Consider the following 18861-nt stretch of genomic DNA (forward strand, 5'->3'; position numbering starts at 1 on the left):
GAAGAAAACCTGACATATCCCTCAAATTCAACCAAATCAGGCTGGGATCTTTCGCTCTCTTGATCCTCTCTTTATCCTTCTGGTCAACACATTTGTTCCGTGCCCTTGATCAAAGTTGGGCAGAAGTCAGTGTCATTGTTCAGAACTGAACCCAATAAGTGAGACAACCGTCTGGCAGTCCTGCTCTGCTCGACCCGAGGTAGAAGTTGGGGCCTGTGTGTAAGTCGTGGGACACCGCGCTGTTGTTCCCAACAGTCTTTCAAGTCTGCAGCTCGTGAAGTCTGTCCGATTATTTCTTTCTCCCCTCACAACACCTGGAATTTCCACGCTGCTTGGTCTTTGTAATCCAAACAGTCAGAGTTGAAATTAAGCTTCCACGAAGAGGCAGTTTGATCTTTATAGTCCAGGCAGTCTGCAGCGCTGCTGAAGCCGAGCCCCGTCGTTCCGTACGCCGACGAGGAGATGGAAGACGCCGGGTTCAGGTGGCTGGATACCCCGTTGCTGCCCATGGGGCTCATGGCGGATCCCGCGGCGGATAGCTGGTGGTGCATAGGCGAAAGGTAGGAGCCGCAGTCCATCCCGGTGAAGTAAGACGAAGAGCCGGTGTAGCCCTGGTTGTAGCTCGTTGCCTGGGTGTAGGTCATGGGGTATGAACGCTGCATGCAGGAGGACGAAGAGGTAGACAGCGGGTCTGAGAGAGGAGAGATGGAGGCCGGGCTCCAGATGGAAACGGGTGTCGCGCTGCTGCTCACGGCCGGGAGGGAGGTGGTGGAAGGCGGTGTAAACTGCCCGCTGGCTCCGCTTTCCGAGCTGGCCTCCCTGACCGGAGAGCCTTTCTTTTTCACGGGCCTGCTGACAGACTTGTTCTGGACTCCAGTTTGGGTTTGCTGGGCCTGTTGGCGATGTTTGGCTCGTCTGTTTTTGAACCAAACCTGACAAGAAAAAAAAAAAACACACACACACACATTTAAAATGATTTAGGATTAAAGTAGCTAATGAAAAACTAATTAAGCTAAATCGAAGTTAACTTTGTTTCATTTAAATGGAAATTTTTAGTTAATCTCATGTAAACAGAAAATGACAGTATGAGGCCATACTGAGCTGTAAATGGGGGTAAATTGGTAAATCAATGAATCTCATTGAGTTGGGGGAGGAGTAGGCTATACTTTGGCCTCAAAGTCATCTCTTCCCAGGACACAATCAACAGATATCATCCTTTTATTACAGGCGTTTGACTTACTTGCACTCTGGATTCAGGCAGGTTGATTTTTAAGGCCACCTCTTCTCTCATGAAAATATCGGGGTAGCGAGTCTTGGCAAAGAGATTCTCCAGCACGTCCAGCTGGGCCCGAGTGAAGGTCGTCCTCTCCCTCCTCTGTTTGCGTGGGGTTGCTGATAGGAAGTGTAAAACAAGGGGAAGTTAAGAGATAGCCAACAATGCTCCTTGAAGATAAATTATAGACTTCAAATCGTAATGCAACCTATTATACTCTCATTCTTTTTTAGTTGTTTTGGCTTTTAAATACGAATGAAATAAGAAAATAGTCAGTTTTTTAATCATATTAGCGTGGTTGAACTAAAGTAATCTGGCTTTACTCTGTATGAGTTGTGTCAGCCCATGTTAAGTACCTTGGTATCCCACTGAAGGATGCAGCAAGTCCACTCCTGAGGTAGATAAACTCAGTCCGTTCACCGTGTACGGTGGTTGCTTCAGATAGGACATCATTTTGGCGAGCGGTTGAGAAAGCGCCGACGTAAAGCGTGGGAAACAGCGCTAAAACAAAATATGAGTTTTAATCCTCTGGCGTCTGGGTTTGGTCAAAAATGTGTCCAGATTGACCTGAAGCAAGACATAAACAAAAAAAAAATGTTTCTTAAAAAATAGTTTATAGAAATTTGTCCGCTGGTTTTTACGCACAGCGGTAGGCTTGAAGGAGTGGGCGTCCTCAAACTCACAGCGCTCTTAAATCCTAGTGGAGACCCCCAGCTGTCCCTGCTGGACTGAAGATGCTCTGTCTGGCTGACAGGCGTTTACGCCCCCCCCATCTAAGTACATAGACACTAACTGCTACAATAACCCCGCCTTTTATTCCCTCCTCCTTCTCAAAAGACACTCCGCTCCTCCTCTTCTGGTACCACCAAAAAACAAAACATTGTCGTTAAAATGTGCACACTCGTTGGGCCCCAACAGCGCCCTCCATTAGCATATACTCACAGGTTGGGCGAAACTAAATAGACAGCTGATTGGGAGGCCATTTGCAGAAACAAAGCCCAATGTTCACCGATAAGTAATGCTGATAACAAAAGACTTAAAAGGCACAAACAAAGAAGCCACTCCTGCAAACTGAGCGCTCATTCTTACACAAACCATGCTTCTTTATTTCTAAATATCAGAAACCATTGTTTATTTCTACTTAAAAAAAAAAAAAAAAAAGCCTTGTACATTTAAATGTCTCCCAAGACGTCCCCCCTTCCCAAAGGTAAGGGGTAAGTTTTAAACTCCTCGGGGTGTTTTCCCCTCCCTCCGTAATGAATTGCTCCCAGTAATTAGATTTGGAAGGTGACACTTATCGAGAAGTGTTGATTAGCGAGCGGTGCTTATCTAAACAAACAACAAACAAGGAGATGGCCAAGTGTGTTTATCTGCAGATACACGAGGGGAAAATTGATCCTATAATTTTCTAGTTATGTGTTTATTAATTTATGATGGAAAAAAAAAAAAGTTTGTTGAGGCATTTATGAAAACTAAAATATACAGATAATTTAACAAAAGTAGGAATATCGTTTTTTAAATAGGATAGTAGGAAAAGGCTACATATTTAAACACATGATCATATTTTAAAATGTTAAACAATTTTTATAGTCTTTAAATGAGGAAAAGTGTTTCAAATTAGCCTGACACACATCTTAGATTTTTATAATTTCTTTTTCTGATTTTTTTTTTTTTTTTTAAAAAGGAAGGAAGTGCGTCTGTCTGAAGCTTCTTGTTTCCAGTAAGACCTACCTGTAGAATTAAAAAAAATAAAAAAGAAAAGTCATGCAGGTCTCTCCTACCCCAAGCAAGACCTCCTCGTTTTTTATGAAGCCAATAACGGCTACTCCTGTACTCAATCTGTTACTTTTTTTTTTTCTTACATAGCCCCCCTACTCACACACACTCACACACACATTCCTCTCTTACTGGTTGCTCCATCCGTTAATAAACTCTCCACACAGCTATTAATTATTATTGGCTTCTAGTTTTCTTTTGCCCCCATCCTCTCATAAATCGTCTTCTTTCTGTAAGAAATTAACGAGATAATCCGGACGGCACGCGCTGCCCTGATTACAGGACGCCAGCCACGACTCCGCATTCAGGCCTCCTTCATTTTCTGCGTCACGAAAATAAAACAAAGCCCAGCATTGTGTTTATGAGACCAGCTGACTGCCAGACAACCCCTCCACCCCCTCCACCCCCTCCACACCCCAAGCCATCACTTTCCCAAACAGACACATATTATTATTATTATTATTATTATTATTATTATTATTATTATTATTATTATTAGGGTAATCACATATAAATATTTTAAGATAAAAAATAATCAACAAATTTAAACACGCCAGCTTTATGTTTAAATGTCAGTCAGTGATCAACATGACTTTTTTTTTTTTGTTAAATATTCATTTAAAAAGAAACTCTTGTCATTTCTTATTGTTTATTAATTTTTATTTAAACCCTAAACGGATTACCTTTTCATGTTTTCACCTTCACCCACAGGCAGTGCCTCCCATGTAGGTAAAAGTGTTATTATCTGAAGCTGTGGTTCCTGTAATAAATCGACTGAATGCTCCTGAAGGCCAAAGGAGGGACGCACACTTTCTCTCCAAACACGCCTCCTCAATTATCTAAGGCCGTGTTTTACTGCGCATTCCTGGTAGGTTTCGTTTTTAATTTTACATCAAGCAAATGAAGAGGAAATAAAGTAAACAAAAGAAAAGAAAGAAACGTCCAATGTTGGAAAACGCCATTTACTTCAATCGTTCAATGCCCGGGTTAATACAAAGACTTGTGGTCGTGGCCCATCAAGCGGCTTTGGTTTGTTTCCTTCTGGATAACCTTGTTGGAATCGGATTATACTAAGAGATGCTCTTTTTTATGAAGAGAGCAAGTGTGTGCGTGTGTGTAAGCGTGTGTGAGAGAGAGAGAGAGAGAGAGGGAGAGAGAGAGAGAAAAGAGAGATAGTGGGTTAGGAATTTTAGCTGCAATAAGATGAGCAGAATACCAGAGGATACAGTCCAAGAAACAGTGATGCCAACCGTGTTTTTTTTTTAAAAATATTATTGATCACATTTTATCAGTCAGACTGAAAGGCTGCAGTTTTCTGTGAACCTGTTGATGGAGTCATTTAAAAAAAAGTTCAATACTATAAAACGACACGCAATCGTCATAAATAAAAGAATTAACTCAAATTAACAGAGGTCTGTTTCATAATGAGATAAACACATTAATGGATGAGTAAATAAACAAGGGCTGGATTGCTCTCCAAACACTTAAACATTTGACCTCACAGCCTCTTCATCATTCCCAGCCCCAGTTTGTTTCGCATGTTTTGCTGGATTATTCCAGTCTCCTCTCGTCGTTGATCTCCAGTTTAATCGCCGTGATTTAATATAAATGTTTTAATTCGCCTCCTCTCTGACAAAGCTTTGGCCTGTAGGCCACCTTAAATGAACCTTTTAATTGATGCTCTCCAACAAGCAGCAGGTTAGAGAACTAATTAGGAGTCTACATGCCAGATGAACAGACTGGGAGGCTGCAGGATTGTTCGACAAGCCTAAAATCAATACGACCAATATGGACTATTATTCCTACAGCATTCATTTCAGTTCTCATATAAATAGATGGCTTGTTTTTATTTTTATATCAGATTTTTAAAAAAAAATGTTTTCAACTTATATTCTATATTGTCAGAGCAGTCATAGTTGTCATAGTTGAATTGTCCATCATTTTATTATGTTCATCATCATCAGTGGACTTGTTTGATTTTATTTAATTTTTTTAGTAGTGTTTATTTATTAACATTAAACAATTATCCTTTCCGGATTTTTCCCATTTTCCCTCCACTATTACAAAACAAACAGCCAAACCGGGCTTAAATATGTGGTCCTCTTGTTGTCCCCCAGCCATGTTCTTGACTCACACCGAGTCCTTTCATCTTCGGCTCTGATATATAATTCATCGGAAAATATCTAATAGCCCAGGGGAGCGTTTCAGCTAAACGGAGCCGTGCTTGTTAAAAGGTGAGGACGCTTGTTAATGTCTGTGGCAATATGCCCTCCCCCTGTCTCCCGGCGAATCGACGAAGTCACGGTTTCTCCTGCTGTCAGGGAGCCGGATCCAAGCCTAAGAATCGTGGGATTGAGTCTCCCGCTATAGATGCTGTTGGCTGGCATGAAGAAAGCATGTAGCCTACTTCTCATGTTTTCTACAGAGCATTTCTTTCCAGTTTAGAAGAAGCGGGCCTATTCAGAGGCTATATGCTGAAAGAATTTTTTTTTTTTATTAGGCTGTGAGACAAAGATAAATCAGCATTACAGCACTGCCTGTTGTAATTCACCCGTTTTTTGTTTCTTTCAGCTTCACTTTGACTGTTTCATCAAGGTCAAATCAATGGCTTGGCCCTCTCTACAACCCCATCTGTTACAACCTGACACTCAGAGAACTGTACTGGACAACAAAATAGTTTTTTTTTTTTGCCATATGTATCCAACATTGATAGATTTATTGATAAAGGCATGGAAGAAGGCAGCTATGTATTGATGATCACAAGTAATCAAAGTCAGCGTCTCTGGATATTGACTGTTAGCTTGGTCTGTGCAGCTGTCTACATGTCTTATTGCTTTTATGGTGTCCTGCCTGCAGTGTTGTTCACAAAGTTAAAAATAATTAATTGAAAAGATCCTGAGCAGGGGTAAACATCTTTTTGGGCTCTCTAACTTAACTAATTACATTCCAGCTAGATTATTAACTTAGTTGATGAACTCTGCATTTATTTGGCACATTTAAACCTTGGCCAGGTTCTAAATAATGTTCAGCATAATTGTCAGGCAGTGCATTGTCGTTTGCTCTTTTTAGAGCCACTAATGTTGTTCAGGTTGTATTTTTTCTTTGCCTCGCACTGTAAACTTGTCGCACTGTAAACTGTGAAGTTATTAAAGTGCAAAAAACATCACTTTTCTAGCTTTATGATCAGAACTTTTTCTCATTAGATATTTACTTGAAACAGTAGGCTAGAAGAAGCACAGGTGTATAAATGAGGGCATCAGGAAATTTTTCATCTGCATGATTCAGAATTTAACAGTATGCAGAAGTGCAGAAGAAGAATTTGGTCCCTGGAAATAAACCTATACATGCTGTGCTATTCAAGTCAGAACACCTGATGGTCTTTTGGTGACTTTGAAACTGCTAGCAGTAATCATTTGACCTGAGCATAGCATGGAGTAAGCAACAGTATCCTATACTAAACATATCTATAGATTCTAAACAGATTCACAGTGATATTGCACTGCAAGAGAAGTGGAGTCAGTTTACAAAAGTATATTAAGTTAATTCTTATTCTAACACAAGGCTTCCCATTTTTACATAAAAATGCCATTTAAAAAAAAATAAATAAAAATGTTAAAACCGCATTTACAAGTTCTTTTTGAAACATCCGGATACCTGCAGTAGCAAGTGGAACACGTCACAGATCATGTAACACGTTCCCATGTGTGCATTTACACAGAACTGAACAGATGTATTAGTTTGTGTCCATTCGTAAATGAAAGATGTCCAAGCTTAAGTAAAAAATGACCTGAAAAGTGGGCCAGATCTGCTTCCCAGTGTCTGTAGCTTCTTTGTGATTCAAACCAAGACAATCAATTTTGAGTCACTTTCAACCACAAGTTGGCGGAACATTTATTCTCAAGTATCTTTTCAGAAAAACTTAGAAGTTCCTGCAGAACGACTGCTGTCAACATGGGTTAAACGCCTACAAAATGACTAAAGTTACTCTGCTGATGTGTTGATGTGCAGATGTGAATTGGCAGCTGTTCTTTCAAGTCATGCTTTTACCAAATATACTCCGACTTTAGTCCAATAGCAGCAGTGATGCAGAAACCTGTGAGGTAATCATGTATAACTAAAGGGAGAAGCAACTCTGTGGCAACATGCTTGACTGCCGCATACTGTTTTGCTTTAGTAAAAGCTGATAAAGAACTGAATGTTCATGAAAAGTAAGCAAACACTATTATACTTTGGAGACAATGGGTACATTTCAGCAGTATTAGTGACCATATTATAGATAAGCCTGTATTCTCATTCTGCTGTTGCCATGAGTTGTATAATGTGATATTCCATTTTATATGACCAATCAAAGCCTTCGGTATAGCTATATAACAAAAAACTTCTGGGATCACTTTGTTTTTTAGGGTTACAAATGCTGCAAAATGTCTAGTAGCACACACAGTAACAATGGTTTAAAGGAGATACGTTTATATATAGTGCAACAGAAAAGCTAGCTGGAGATTAGATGACTCCAAATTTCATTGCAATCCCTCTGACGCATATAGACCTCATAAACTCTGGCTTTCACTGTTGGTCCATTCATTTTTTGTTTGATGTTTACAAAGTGACACCAGGAACTATATACATGGTGCAACAATTTATCAAAGCTTTTATAATATCAGGTTATGGTAAAGATAATTTTACAAGGCTCCTTTCATGCAGGGGATTCTCCTGCTCCAGAGTAAAGGGTTAAAAAGATGTCTTTACAAGTTACAATACAGTTCCTGCAGTGTAAATACAAATATAAGGGTTATTACCTAAAGCAATGTAAATATATTAAAACAATTCCTGCAGACCAAAAGCAGAGGTTATGAGGACAACAGGAGAGTAATGACAGCATCTTAAATTATGAATTCTCCAACATTAGCCTCAAAGCCTGCGTGACAAAACCTTGCCATCTGTAGTTGAGGGTCTCCCTCTAACTGTGGTAAACAGGCATGTTGGCTCTGCAGACGTGCAGATTTAGACAAACCTGTGAGCAGAAAACAACATCAACGGACATTTTAAGAAAGGAGGATATATGATTATACATACCTCTGCAGAGTACTATGAACTGAAAACATGACTGTCTGTGTGAAGGTAGCCTTCCGATTGGTTTTAGTCCCTTTTATTTTTTCACTCCAGCCACAACTCATTACATTGAATGAGTTAATTTTCATGCAAATTCAAGCAGTTTTAAATGCAGGCTAACATCTGAAACAGCCAACTTCACCAGGACAGCTGCAACACACTCCATAAACTGACTTTTATAGTTCATTGTCAGCAGTATTACTATTTAACCCTTGTTTTGGCTCATATCTTTTGCCCTTCATTGAGATATATATCCACCACGTGGTAGGGTTGAATGTCTTGTGCCTGCTGATACCTCGTTAACCTCCCACGGCTTGCGGCTAGTGTTAGCCAAACTGAGAGGCCTTATACCTGGGTATTGGTCAGCAGGGACAAACCCCAGGAGCCTAGGACCCCCCTACTGGCCAAGGGGAGGGAGAAAGGCGGGACAGAGGATGGCTAAACAAAAACACAACCTGGCATCCCCACAGCAAACAGCCCACCTACTGTCAGTCAGCATCTGGGGCACAGCAAACAGACGCTCTATTCACATTCTGGTGATGGCAAACAGTGAGCAACACACACTCACACACACACACACACACACACACAGGTACACAATGCTGCATATACTAACACACAACCTCATTTGTGCAGCAAACATTTAACAGGATTAAAATTAGTATCAGTTTTATTTTTCTAAGATAACTGAGCTGCAAGGCTTTAGTGCAAAGATTACAGAGAAAAAGGTTGCTGCTTGAGGGTCAGCAAATGCTTTGAATGCATATTTTCAAGAGAGTAAATTGGCTGTGGAGAGTAAAGTTAGGAAAGCGCACAAAGGAAAGAGACTGGGGAGAGAGTGACAGAAATAAGGAGGAGTGTAAAGTTAATCCCATCTGAATCGACGGGCCTTGCTGCAGGACTGACACTGAAAACAGTTTTTCTTTTCTTTCTTTTCTCTGCAAATTTGCTCTCCCCTCTCTTTTTTGCTTCCTCCCGTGCCTCTCGCGATTTCTCTGCCTTCTTATCCTTTTTAATTAGAGGGGCTATTCTGCTGCACAGAGGACCTTAATCCCCAACTGATCAACAATGTAAAAAGCCAGCCTTTGAACAGGCGACCTGCACCCCTCTCCCCACCACCACCAGCATCACCACCAATCCCCGCACTGCCCAGTCACTCCAACGCGGTTTCTGTTGGGAAAACAAGGCTATCTCCCGTTGGGGTTTCCATCTTTTCCAACTTTTAGGGAAAAGCACTTGAGGACAACTGCTGAAAGACTTGGCCTGAAGGAGCATTTCGTTATCCGGCAAGTTTCTTAAGACGGAAATGAAGCCAGTGTTGAGAAATAAGGTGACTTTTACTGAAGCAAAGTTACAGAAGTGATTGTAAACATCTGAAGTGGAGACACCTTGAGTTGTCAAGAAAGCACTGAAGCACCAGTACGTCAGCAGGTTTATGTGATGATTTTTAAAATTCTTTTCCTTTTTTTACAGATACAAGTCTCAGAAACGGAAAAATTCAGTACATCCACTTTTACTACACAAGTTGCTTTACTTTCTATGTTTAAATGAAGGCCATTGTTCTGTAAAAAAGAAGGTTAAAGGGCAAAATGTAGACACAAAAGTAGATCCTTTAAATTCACCCAGTGGTTCTGATTTCCATATGTAAATGAATAACAAAATGTAGTCCATTAGCAAAACACTGTTATCTTGTTAGATGATGACATACGGCCACTAAATATGAATTACCCAACGATTGAGATAATGAACCAGGGTCCAGTGGGAGAAAACAATGAGAGTTTAGTGAATTACTTGTCATGGATAACAATATTATACCTGAAAAGAAATCCATCAGCCAATTACGTGCTTCCACTTGTTTGATTCCGTTAATTACTGGTTTTTAATCTCTGTAATAACTACAGTTATCATCTAACAGAAGTCCAAATAATCTTCCTAATAATTTCCACCACATAACAATATCCCAATTCACCCTGGGAGTAACTTGAGCTCATTTTCCTGTAATTTTGCACAAGCTGTTTTTCTGTCAACATTTTGCCAGCATAGCGGTCTGACAAGTTGCCACTGGAGCACAATAACAGTCCTCGCGCTTTCATCCCCACTCTGCATGCGAATGAATTTCCTTTCACTGCAGACGACCGCGGTTTCCTATTTTTTCGCGAGCAGTCCCTCATACAGACAGAAAATACAGCCCAGCCAAAACTTCTGCCGGGCTAATCACAGGCCCAATATTTCCACAGTAGGCAATTAGCATCTTGCTTTTATGTGTGAAATGGCTGAGGCGAGAGGAGAACTGAGTCAGGGAGTGAGGCACAGTAGAAACAGAGAGAGAATAAAAGAGCAATTAAGATGTTGGGTGAGCGGAGGACAGAGACAGGCAGTCTGCTGCCGTGTGATTTGAGGCTTGCAGGCCCAGTAATTAGCCCTTCATTGTGAGATAATGGACTTGGCCGATCCTCCTGGTTCCTAGAGCTGCCCAACTCGACTCGACCCATGGAAGGTCAAAGGTCACAATGTGCAGTTTGGCTCCTATACTGTTGCATCGCATACATGTTTGTATCTGTCTGAGACTCAATCATCTGATATTAAAGTTTAAATCAGAACTGCAAAGCAAACTTTAAAAAAGAAATAAATTTGCATGCGTTTATATTGATAGTCTGCAAAGGTTTCTGGGTAAGTCTGCTTTAGGTTTTTGTGGAAAAGTGTGTCAGTAACTAATAGATGTGCCCAGCTTTGAGCCATTGGAGTCATCCCTCTCGGCCTATCACTCCTTTTTCTCACCACTCTTTAACAGAGTGGTAATCTGTGAACCCTGAATCATAAGCTTTGGGTAAATCTATGTAATACGGGTAATTCGATGAAGCAGTATTTTCCTGGTGAGAGGCAAAATCCTGTTGACTATTCAAGGACTGAATCATCCAACAGTAATGCCATTAGCCCAGTGCCACGGATTCTTCGGAAAATGCTGTTTAATTGCCAGTAACCGCCCATTGTTTGGTGACGGGTAAACACTGGCCAAGGGGGTGGGGGTGGTGGTGGTGTTTGGGGGTAAGTGTTGAATAGTATGAAAAATAAAAGATTTATTTTTTTAAATATAAAGATGGCCTCTCTAGCTTTAGCCAATTGTCACTTTGAGACGGATTTACTCAGGCTTAAAGAAGCTGCGCTGCGAAGTGGCAGTGGCACAGGAGTATAAATGCAGAGTAACCCTTTCCTTTTAACACAGGATTTGCCCAACAATGTGATTGGGGGAGGGGGGGGGGAGGGGGGGGGGGGGTTGTCTGTTCAAGACAGACATTTTTCTTTTTTTTTCTTTCGGTTTTTTTTTTTTTTTTAAAGTGGCAAGGTTTTTAAGAATCAGGCCTTGCTGTGCACACTTATTAGAGCAGGACTCTGCAGCTCAGTGATTGTTGGTTGATGTAATCGTTGTGTAGTTTATTCATGTTTGCGTTTGGCTGCATGCACTTACACTCCGACACTAAGTCCCCTTCTTTTGTTGAGAATCTTTAAGAACAATACCGCTGCCTACGCTCAGCCGTACCATCCTTAGCCACACTTATTCCAGCCTTTTAACAATAAAAACTGATATTATCCGTCAAAATCAACATGAGCTCGTCTAAAGCTGCTGAAGACTTGGTTTTGTTACTTTTCTCAGCTAATCCAATTCTCACCACACAGAGACTTTTATGAGAATGTGAAAATCTAAGACGCATTGTCATCCCTCCTCATGGCACCTCTGCTTTCAGGCCAGTACTGGAGAAGGCAGATTGGAAGCGAGAAGTGTAGCGGCCGAGGCTCTCCTCCATTGTGAGCTGGTGCCTTGGAAACGAGCAGCCCTGCCAGAACAGACACTGATTGGGTTTGACACTGCGTCCAGGAGGCAAGAAGAAGCCTTTCTTTTGCTCTTTTTTTTTTGTACCCTATATGTAAACGAACTTTTCTTTTTTTGTGGGGTAAGAAATGCCCCTCCTCTCCTCTCTCCTGTTTCCTCCTGCTTCTGCTGGGTTTCTCGCCCTCTTCTTCAGCCCTCTGTCTTTCACTCCTCTCCTTACATTCCTGCAAGTCCCTCATTTTCATTTCTCAGATTAAGTCCAGAGCACTTCTGTTTCTTTTGTCTTCCTCTTTCATTGTCCCTTTCTCTTGGATGTTGACCAATAAATTAAATCCTCTGCATCACAATATCTTTAAACTTTTATTTTCATCCTGCATCCCTGTAAAAAAAAAAAAAAAAGTAACTGTTTAAGTTAATGGAGCTATAAACGCTGGAAGCAACTTAATCTGTTTAATCTGTAAAAATAAAAGACATTTTGCTACATATCGAGTCCTTTGTAACATCTTTGGGTGGACATGGATAAAGCATCTCTAATTACTACTCTCAAGGCTATGCTCACATATTACACAAGACTGGATTTTTACAAAGAATTTATCCTTGATTCACTTAACCGTGGGACAAGTTTTGTTTACACAAGTTGTTAATGATGTATTGCACTTGCAGTTTGTGTCATGCAGATTTAGTTGCATCTTAAAAGTTTGACAAATTTGCAAAACTTGCATGGCTCTAAACAAAACCAACCTAAAAGCAAGCATTTTCATCAGTTTGTTAAAACTGTGACCAACAGGCACATCACTGTAAACACATAAACAGTCACTTGCAAACATCTTAAGCTTGCAAATATCAAAGAAGTATTTAATGTTAACAATCATAATAATAAAAATCAACCATTTCTTCATTCGTTTTATTAATCATTTTGCAAAAAGGATGGAAAAATATATATATATATATACTTGGTTTTATATATATATATATATATATATATATATATATATACTTGGTTTTTATATATATATATATATATATATATATATATATATATATATATATATATATATATATATATATAAGACATATATAAGAATATATAAGAAATATATAAGAAATATATAAATATTTGGCTAAATTATTATTTGATGGCTTCAAAGCGCTTTGATATAACGTTTCATTGAGAAGGCCTCAATGAAACAGAAAGTTTGCATTTCGATAAGTAGAATGTTTTTGGTTTGTTCATATCATTGTGCTGTTTTATAAACCAAACATGTCCTCTTCTTTTTTTTTCTACAGATGCTGTGATTCCTTTCAGAAGTAACCATGTTTAAACTGAATCCATTCTTCCGTCTACATGTGAAATGTTTCTGCATTTTTATTCCTGGTGAGTATTTAGATGCATTCTTTGAACATGAGCTTTAAAAAACGTTGATGGATTTGGATAAATTGGAAACGAGAGACTTTCTCTTCCTTGCAGAGAGGTTTAATCCTCACTTGGTGTTTACTTTTTGAAAATTAGTTTCTGCACATCGGCAGAGATGGAAATGTTAATATGACGTGGTTTTAAGCTTTTCTGTCTTCTGACACCCACTCATCATAAAAGAATAAACACCTCAACCAGTCTTTCCAGTTTTCTCTTGTATATGGCCTCTAGTTTTATTTGCGTCTTTTACCTCTAAGTTTTGTCATCAGCTTGTGCACAAGAATGTTTTGGGACAAAAAAACCAGGTTATTCACTTTAAAAAAAAAATGAAGTGATGAAATCTCTCCTGGTTCATTTTTCTGGGTGCAATGTTTCAAAAGTTTCATCAAGTATGTTTTATTCAGTCCACTGCCGTGCTTGATAGTTGGAGTTTGAAAAAAGATGAGTTTCCAGAAGATTCCAAAAACGTTTCACTCTGGAAGTTTACTTGATCTTCAAGACTTCAGCTGGGCCTCTACTCTTCCTGTAAACTACCTTTTTCTAGTCAGATTATAAACAGTAAAAGTGATTTCATAAAAACCATTTGTTTTTCTCAGTCACTTCCTAGTTTGTGAAATCGGGTTTCCTTCATTTTCAGAGCACAATGTAGCTGTTTGGAGAAACCAATGGTTGTTGATTTTTGAGAAAAGATCTGAAGAATTAAAGTTTTTGTTAAGTTTCAAAATGAGCCTTTCTTTATGAGGACTGTGAAGACGCCGTAGGCTGAATAGGCTGATTAAGGTTGACGTTTATTGCTACTCCAGACTTTTGAAGCGACAAACATTTTAGACAGTGTTCCTCTCCTTTTTTTCCCCCCACTCTGAAATAGTACAACTGTTAACGCACAAATACCAGTCCTGGTGAGCTGAAGCAAATGTTGTGCCAACTAGAACAAGAGCAATGAAATGAAAGAAAATGGAAATATGGACTTTTCACAGAAGTGTTTCATCTTCTGTGCAGATCACCGAAGGAGAGCACAAAAATCTCGATCCGCTTAATAGAGCTACTAATGATGAGCTTCATTAGTTTAATATATGCTTTTATCGCCTTGCCCTTAGATGACTGTAGCATTTCATTAGACATGTCTGCCTCATATCTCACTTTGCACCCAGAGGAAACTGTGAAGGGATTAATTTTTTGATAGACCCCCTGCTTCTTCCTGCCTCCCGTCCTCCTCCTTCTCATCCCTCCTTCCCTCCCACCCCACTCCCCTCAACTTAGCTCCCAGCCACAGCCAGGAGACCCAGGAGGAATAGTGTCTTTGTCGTCCTGCCGTTTTTCGGAGTTGGGGAACAAGAGGAGTTTAATCCTCATTGTCCAGGAGACTGCAGAGGGTGAAGGGGGGTCCTCCGGCTGTAAAATGATCCAACTGGCCTCGGCTAATCCTCTCCTAACCCCCACTCCCTGGCCTGACCCCCCTCATGGCCTTCATGCACGCCCCCACAGTACCAGTCTCACACTATAATATATATTCATGCATATGGAGCTGGCCTTGAAAATACACTTTGAAAAAGACAAAAACAAGTGAATTATGTGATTGTTGCTGTTTTTCTCACTTTGTTGCACTTTCAGACAGATGTAAAAGAGAATTCTGTCACTTGTATGGATGCAGTAAGTGGTTTAGGAAAGTGTATTTGAGGGGGATTTAAGTTAATCACCTGCACGTGGGCTTAATCAACCAGTCTGGAGATCTTTCATAACAGTAGAAGTGTCTAATTAATGCAACTCCCACACACACACATTCACCTGAGTGTGTAAATGCATGTGAATTTCACTTTTATCTCCGATGTCAAACAACCTCCTTTGACATGTGTAGCAGGTGTGACTATTGGTGTGTCAGCCCAGTTTCATCTTCAGAAGTGATGTGACTGGATGCAAGTAAACGTGTGTGTCCATTATGTGGGCAGACAAAAATAAAAACAGTTAAATAGCCCAGTTTTATTACTCCCCCCCCCCATGTTAACTGAGGGATTATTTGAAGATGAGGCAGGACAGGACTGGACATCTATTTGACGTTAAGTCTTCCTCTAACAAGACGGATGCTCTCTGCTCTGCACAAATCTTTTCCTTTCAGTTTTCCTTACCTCATGCAAACACCTCTTCCGTCTCATCTCTCTCCTATTCTGTCTTCATTTCTTCTCTGTTTCTCTCTCCCCTCCTCTCTTTCTTTTTCTGCGCTCCTCCCTGAGTGACAGCTCAATACCCAGCTCTCCCAGGCTTATCTAGCCTCAGCAGATGGTTGACTTGGATCACTGTTCATACGCCACGATCTGGGCTGATGATAAAGACTGTTACAGAGAGAATATATGCTATCTCTCCTAAGCTTCCTCTTTCTTTCCCTTTTCTCCTTCTCTTCTTGCCTCTTTTCATCTGCAACATTGTTTTCTTCCCTTCTCCATCCATCTCTTTCCCACTCTTAGTTTCAATGCTCTTTTTTATTCCCACCTGAGCTTTTTCACTCTTTTTCCTCTCATATCCTCCCTGTCCCACCACTCACTCCCCCTCAGCCTTACTCTCCACGTCTTGTCATCTTCCTCCATCCCTCCATCTCTGTGCATTGAATCTGGTGCTGTGTGATTGTCTCTGGTTTCCTGCTGGGCTGGCGCCTGTCTAAAGGGCCCTAGGACCCTCACACACTGAGTGAGCTCCAGCCATGCCAGAGTTTCCTCTCCCTCTTCTCCCTTCCTCTGTTCTGATAGGTCAGTTCATCTGGTTCCTCTTCATTTCCACAAGATAGATAAAAAGGTCAAATTGCACTTTCTTCAGTTCTTTCTCTTCTTCATCATCCAAGTTATAGTCTGCCTGATCCACATGCACTAACTGTACACTGCAAATAGATATAAAAAGACAAATGAGTACCAGTAATCTTCAAAGTGCAGCAAGCATTTAATTTATGTGATTACTTAAATTGTGCAACTGATGTACACCTCACAGACCATTTTATGCATACTTCACGTGTTTGGATTGTTCACTTTTTTTTTCTTTCTGCACAGTCACGCAACAAAGCAAACAGGAAGGGGTATATCTGCCACTCGTAGATGAGAAACGGCTCTGAGTGCTGGGAGCGATATGAAAGAGAACATACAACACAGCACCTTGCAACAAGAAAGCAGACTAGCAAAGACATCACTTGCACACACCTACTTTGTATCTACCCTGTGATGTGTGCCAGTGTAATATGAGAGGTAAAGGCATGAAAGCATGCTTGAATTGCATGACTGTGAGGTGGTTCCATGCAGAAAAAACAAAAGAAAGGATGCTGAAATTCATCACATAATAAGACCAGCAATGCCAGCATTGGTGTATAAAGAGCTGCCATCCCATATGTGGTGGCAAACCTCCTCCCCTGTTATTTACTGGTGGCTCTTTCACTCACTCCAGTACTCTAGGCAATTTGCAACCATCTTAACGGTGGAATCTGGCAACCGCTCCAGAGCACCTGCATCAGTCCAGCCTGACCCGCTTTTGTTCTGGTCCGACCCCCTAACTTTAGTCCCTAATTAACCCAACAGAAACTAATTAAATACAGCTCTGGTGGACCAGACGCCAGACTAAAAAAAAAAAGAGAAAAAAAAGGAGGACACAGGGAAGTGAGTAAGGGGAGTAGGCCAACATGGCAGGCAAAAGAGGTGGGGTAAGGGTGGTGGAGATCCAAAGTTTGGACTTCAGCCTCTGAGGCTGGTTCAGATGCACAAAAAGGCAGAAATCTGAAGGCAGAGGGATCTTTCAGTGCCAGCCTGGCTGTCCATACCATGCCCTTCCTTGCTACATGAACTCTGTGCTGACCTCATACTGTTCCTATGCTGTCGTTCTTCAAGGTATTTTGGGTTCTTCTTTATAATTCAATCTGTCTGCCAACCACTGTAATCACAAGCATAACAGTCACATGACGCAATTGCCACCCTGGAGATATTTGGAAGAGAGTAGAGACAGAATGGGAAGAACATGGAAAGACAAGACCAGTGCATAATGAAAGCAGGAGGGGGAAAGAGGAGTGTGAGGGGGGTGGAGGAAGGTATGGAACCCGCTTGTGAGAAAGAAGATAGGCATATAAAAATATGGGCTCAAACCAGCCAAATGTCGCTGGCAAGTCCCAAGCACAGCTCTCTAAGTGATAGAGAAAGTAATTAAGAGAAGCCTGTTCAAGTAGATAGGCCTGGAAAGGAGATTTGAAGAGGGGAACTGATTGTGCATGTCTGATTCCAGCTCTTCTGAGAGTTCTCAGCCCCAAGGCTTAGCTTTAAAGGAGCCATCTGATTCCCTTTCTGTATCACGGTCTCTTTCTTTGTAACATATATTTATAAACAAAATATGACTCTTATTTTGTATTTTTGTAGAAAATCTTACATGTGCTATTCTAAATGCAGAGGAAGGCATCAGAGGAAGGAAATAAGGCTTCTTCTTCTTCTTTAATTGGACTTTCAAGTCATAAAAATGTTATAACCAAAGAGTCAATCGCTTCACATTACATAGACCAGCTAGAGTACATGAAAGTTCACTGCAAGCCAGGATATACAAATAAATTCAAAGCCAATTGTTTTAATTGTACTGGTTTATTTTTATTTTTAATATCAACGAGAGAACATTTTTCCATATTCTATATTAAGAAAGAGCCACAGAATTATAAAAAATCATCTAAAATATACTGCATTATTTTTTTAAAAAGCGTGTGTCGCTGTCCACTGCACAGGAGTACTGAAATCATGCAATAACACAAGCTACACATTCAAGCCTTTATTTATAGATACAACATAGATATAGATGCTGGAAACAGGATATTATGAAGTAAAAATGTGATCTGAAGAAAAGTAGAGTTGGAATACCTGGATGTTAAAGAAAATATACATACGCGTCTCAAACCTGTCCATAGCCTACTTTGCAGGATGAAGCTGCTATCTGATCTAATAGCGACACCTGCTGAAGAAAGTGCAGGATTGTTGGTGTAAAAAGAAAAACCTCATTTTGGCGCCACCTGATGGTCAAAAGGTAAACAAGGGTTGTTGAATTTGTGAGCGTGACTTCCCCAATGACATTGGTTGGAATCATAATGCAAATAAAAATGTCACTAAAATATACATGGACTAAAATAGATTAAGAATGTATTTAAAGTAATTATATCTTAATATTTTAGTGTTCCTGCTTTGTCTTTTTAATTTTCCATTCAAAGTTCTCCTCTTTGTTGTTCTGTGCTTTCTACATCTTATTGTGATTGTTCTTGTTTTAATCCCCAAGAAAAAAAATGTACTTTAAAAAAGTAGCCTTAAGCTAGTAAATCTACTTTTTTTCAATGAGATCAACGTAAATTAACTTTTTTGTTACCTAAAAACTTCATGTGCCACTACTGTCGTAAAACGCTTCTTTTTTTTTTGTTGTAATGGCGTTTGCTGCGACGACACTTTGCGGCAGTAGGGAAATCGAGGA

At 40.2% G+C, this 18861-nt stretch overlaps 1 protein-coding gene across 1 annotated transcript; it reads right to left on the minus strand.

Annotated features, from left to right (window-relative positions):
- Nucleotides 1–305: 305 nt before the first annotated feature.
- Nucleotides 306–1726, minus strand: LOC306767882 (homeobox protein OTX2-like; the record flags this gene model as incomplete). The annotated part of the gene is made up of 3 exons (XM_079256040.1): nt 306–932; nt 1241–1392; nt 1630–1726. 3 exons carry the CDS (start codon nt 1724–1726, stop codon nt 306–308), a joined length of 876 nt encoding a protein of 291 aa, XP_079112166.1.
- Between the last annotated feature and the right edge of the window lie 17135 nt (nt 1727–18861).

Source organism: Telmatherina bonti (assembly GCF_933228915.1).
Source record: "Telmatherina bonti genome assembly, chromosome: 16".
Classification (NCBI taxonomy): Eukaryota; Metazoa; Chordata; class Actinopteri; order Atheriniformes; family Telmatherinidae; genus Telmatherina; species Telmatherina bonti.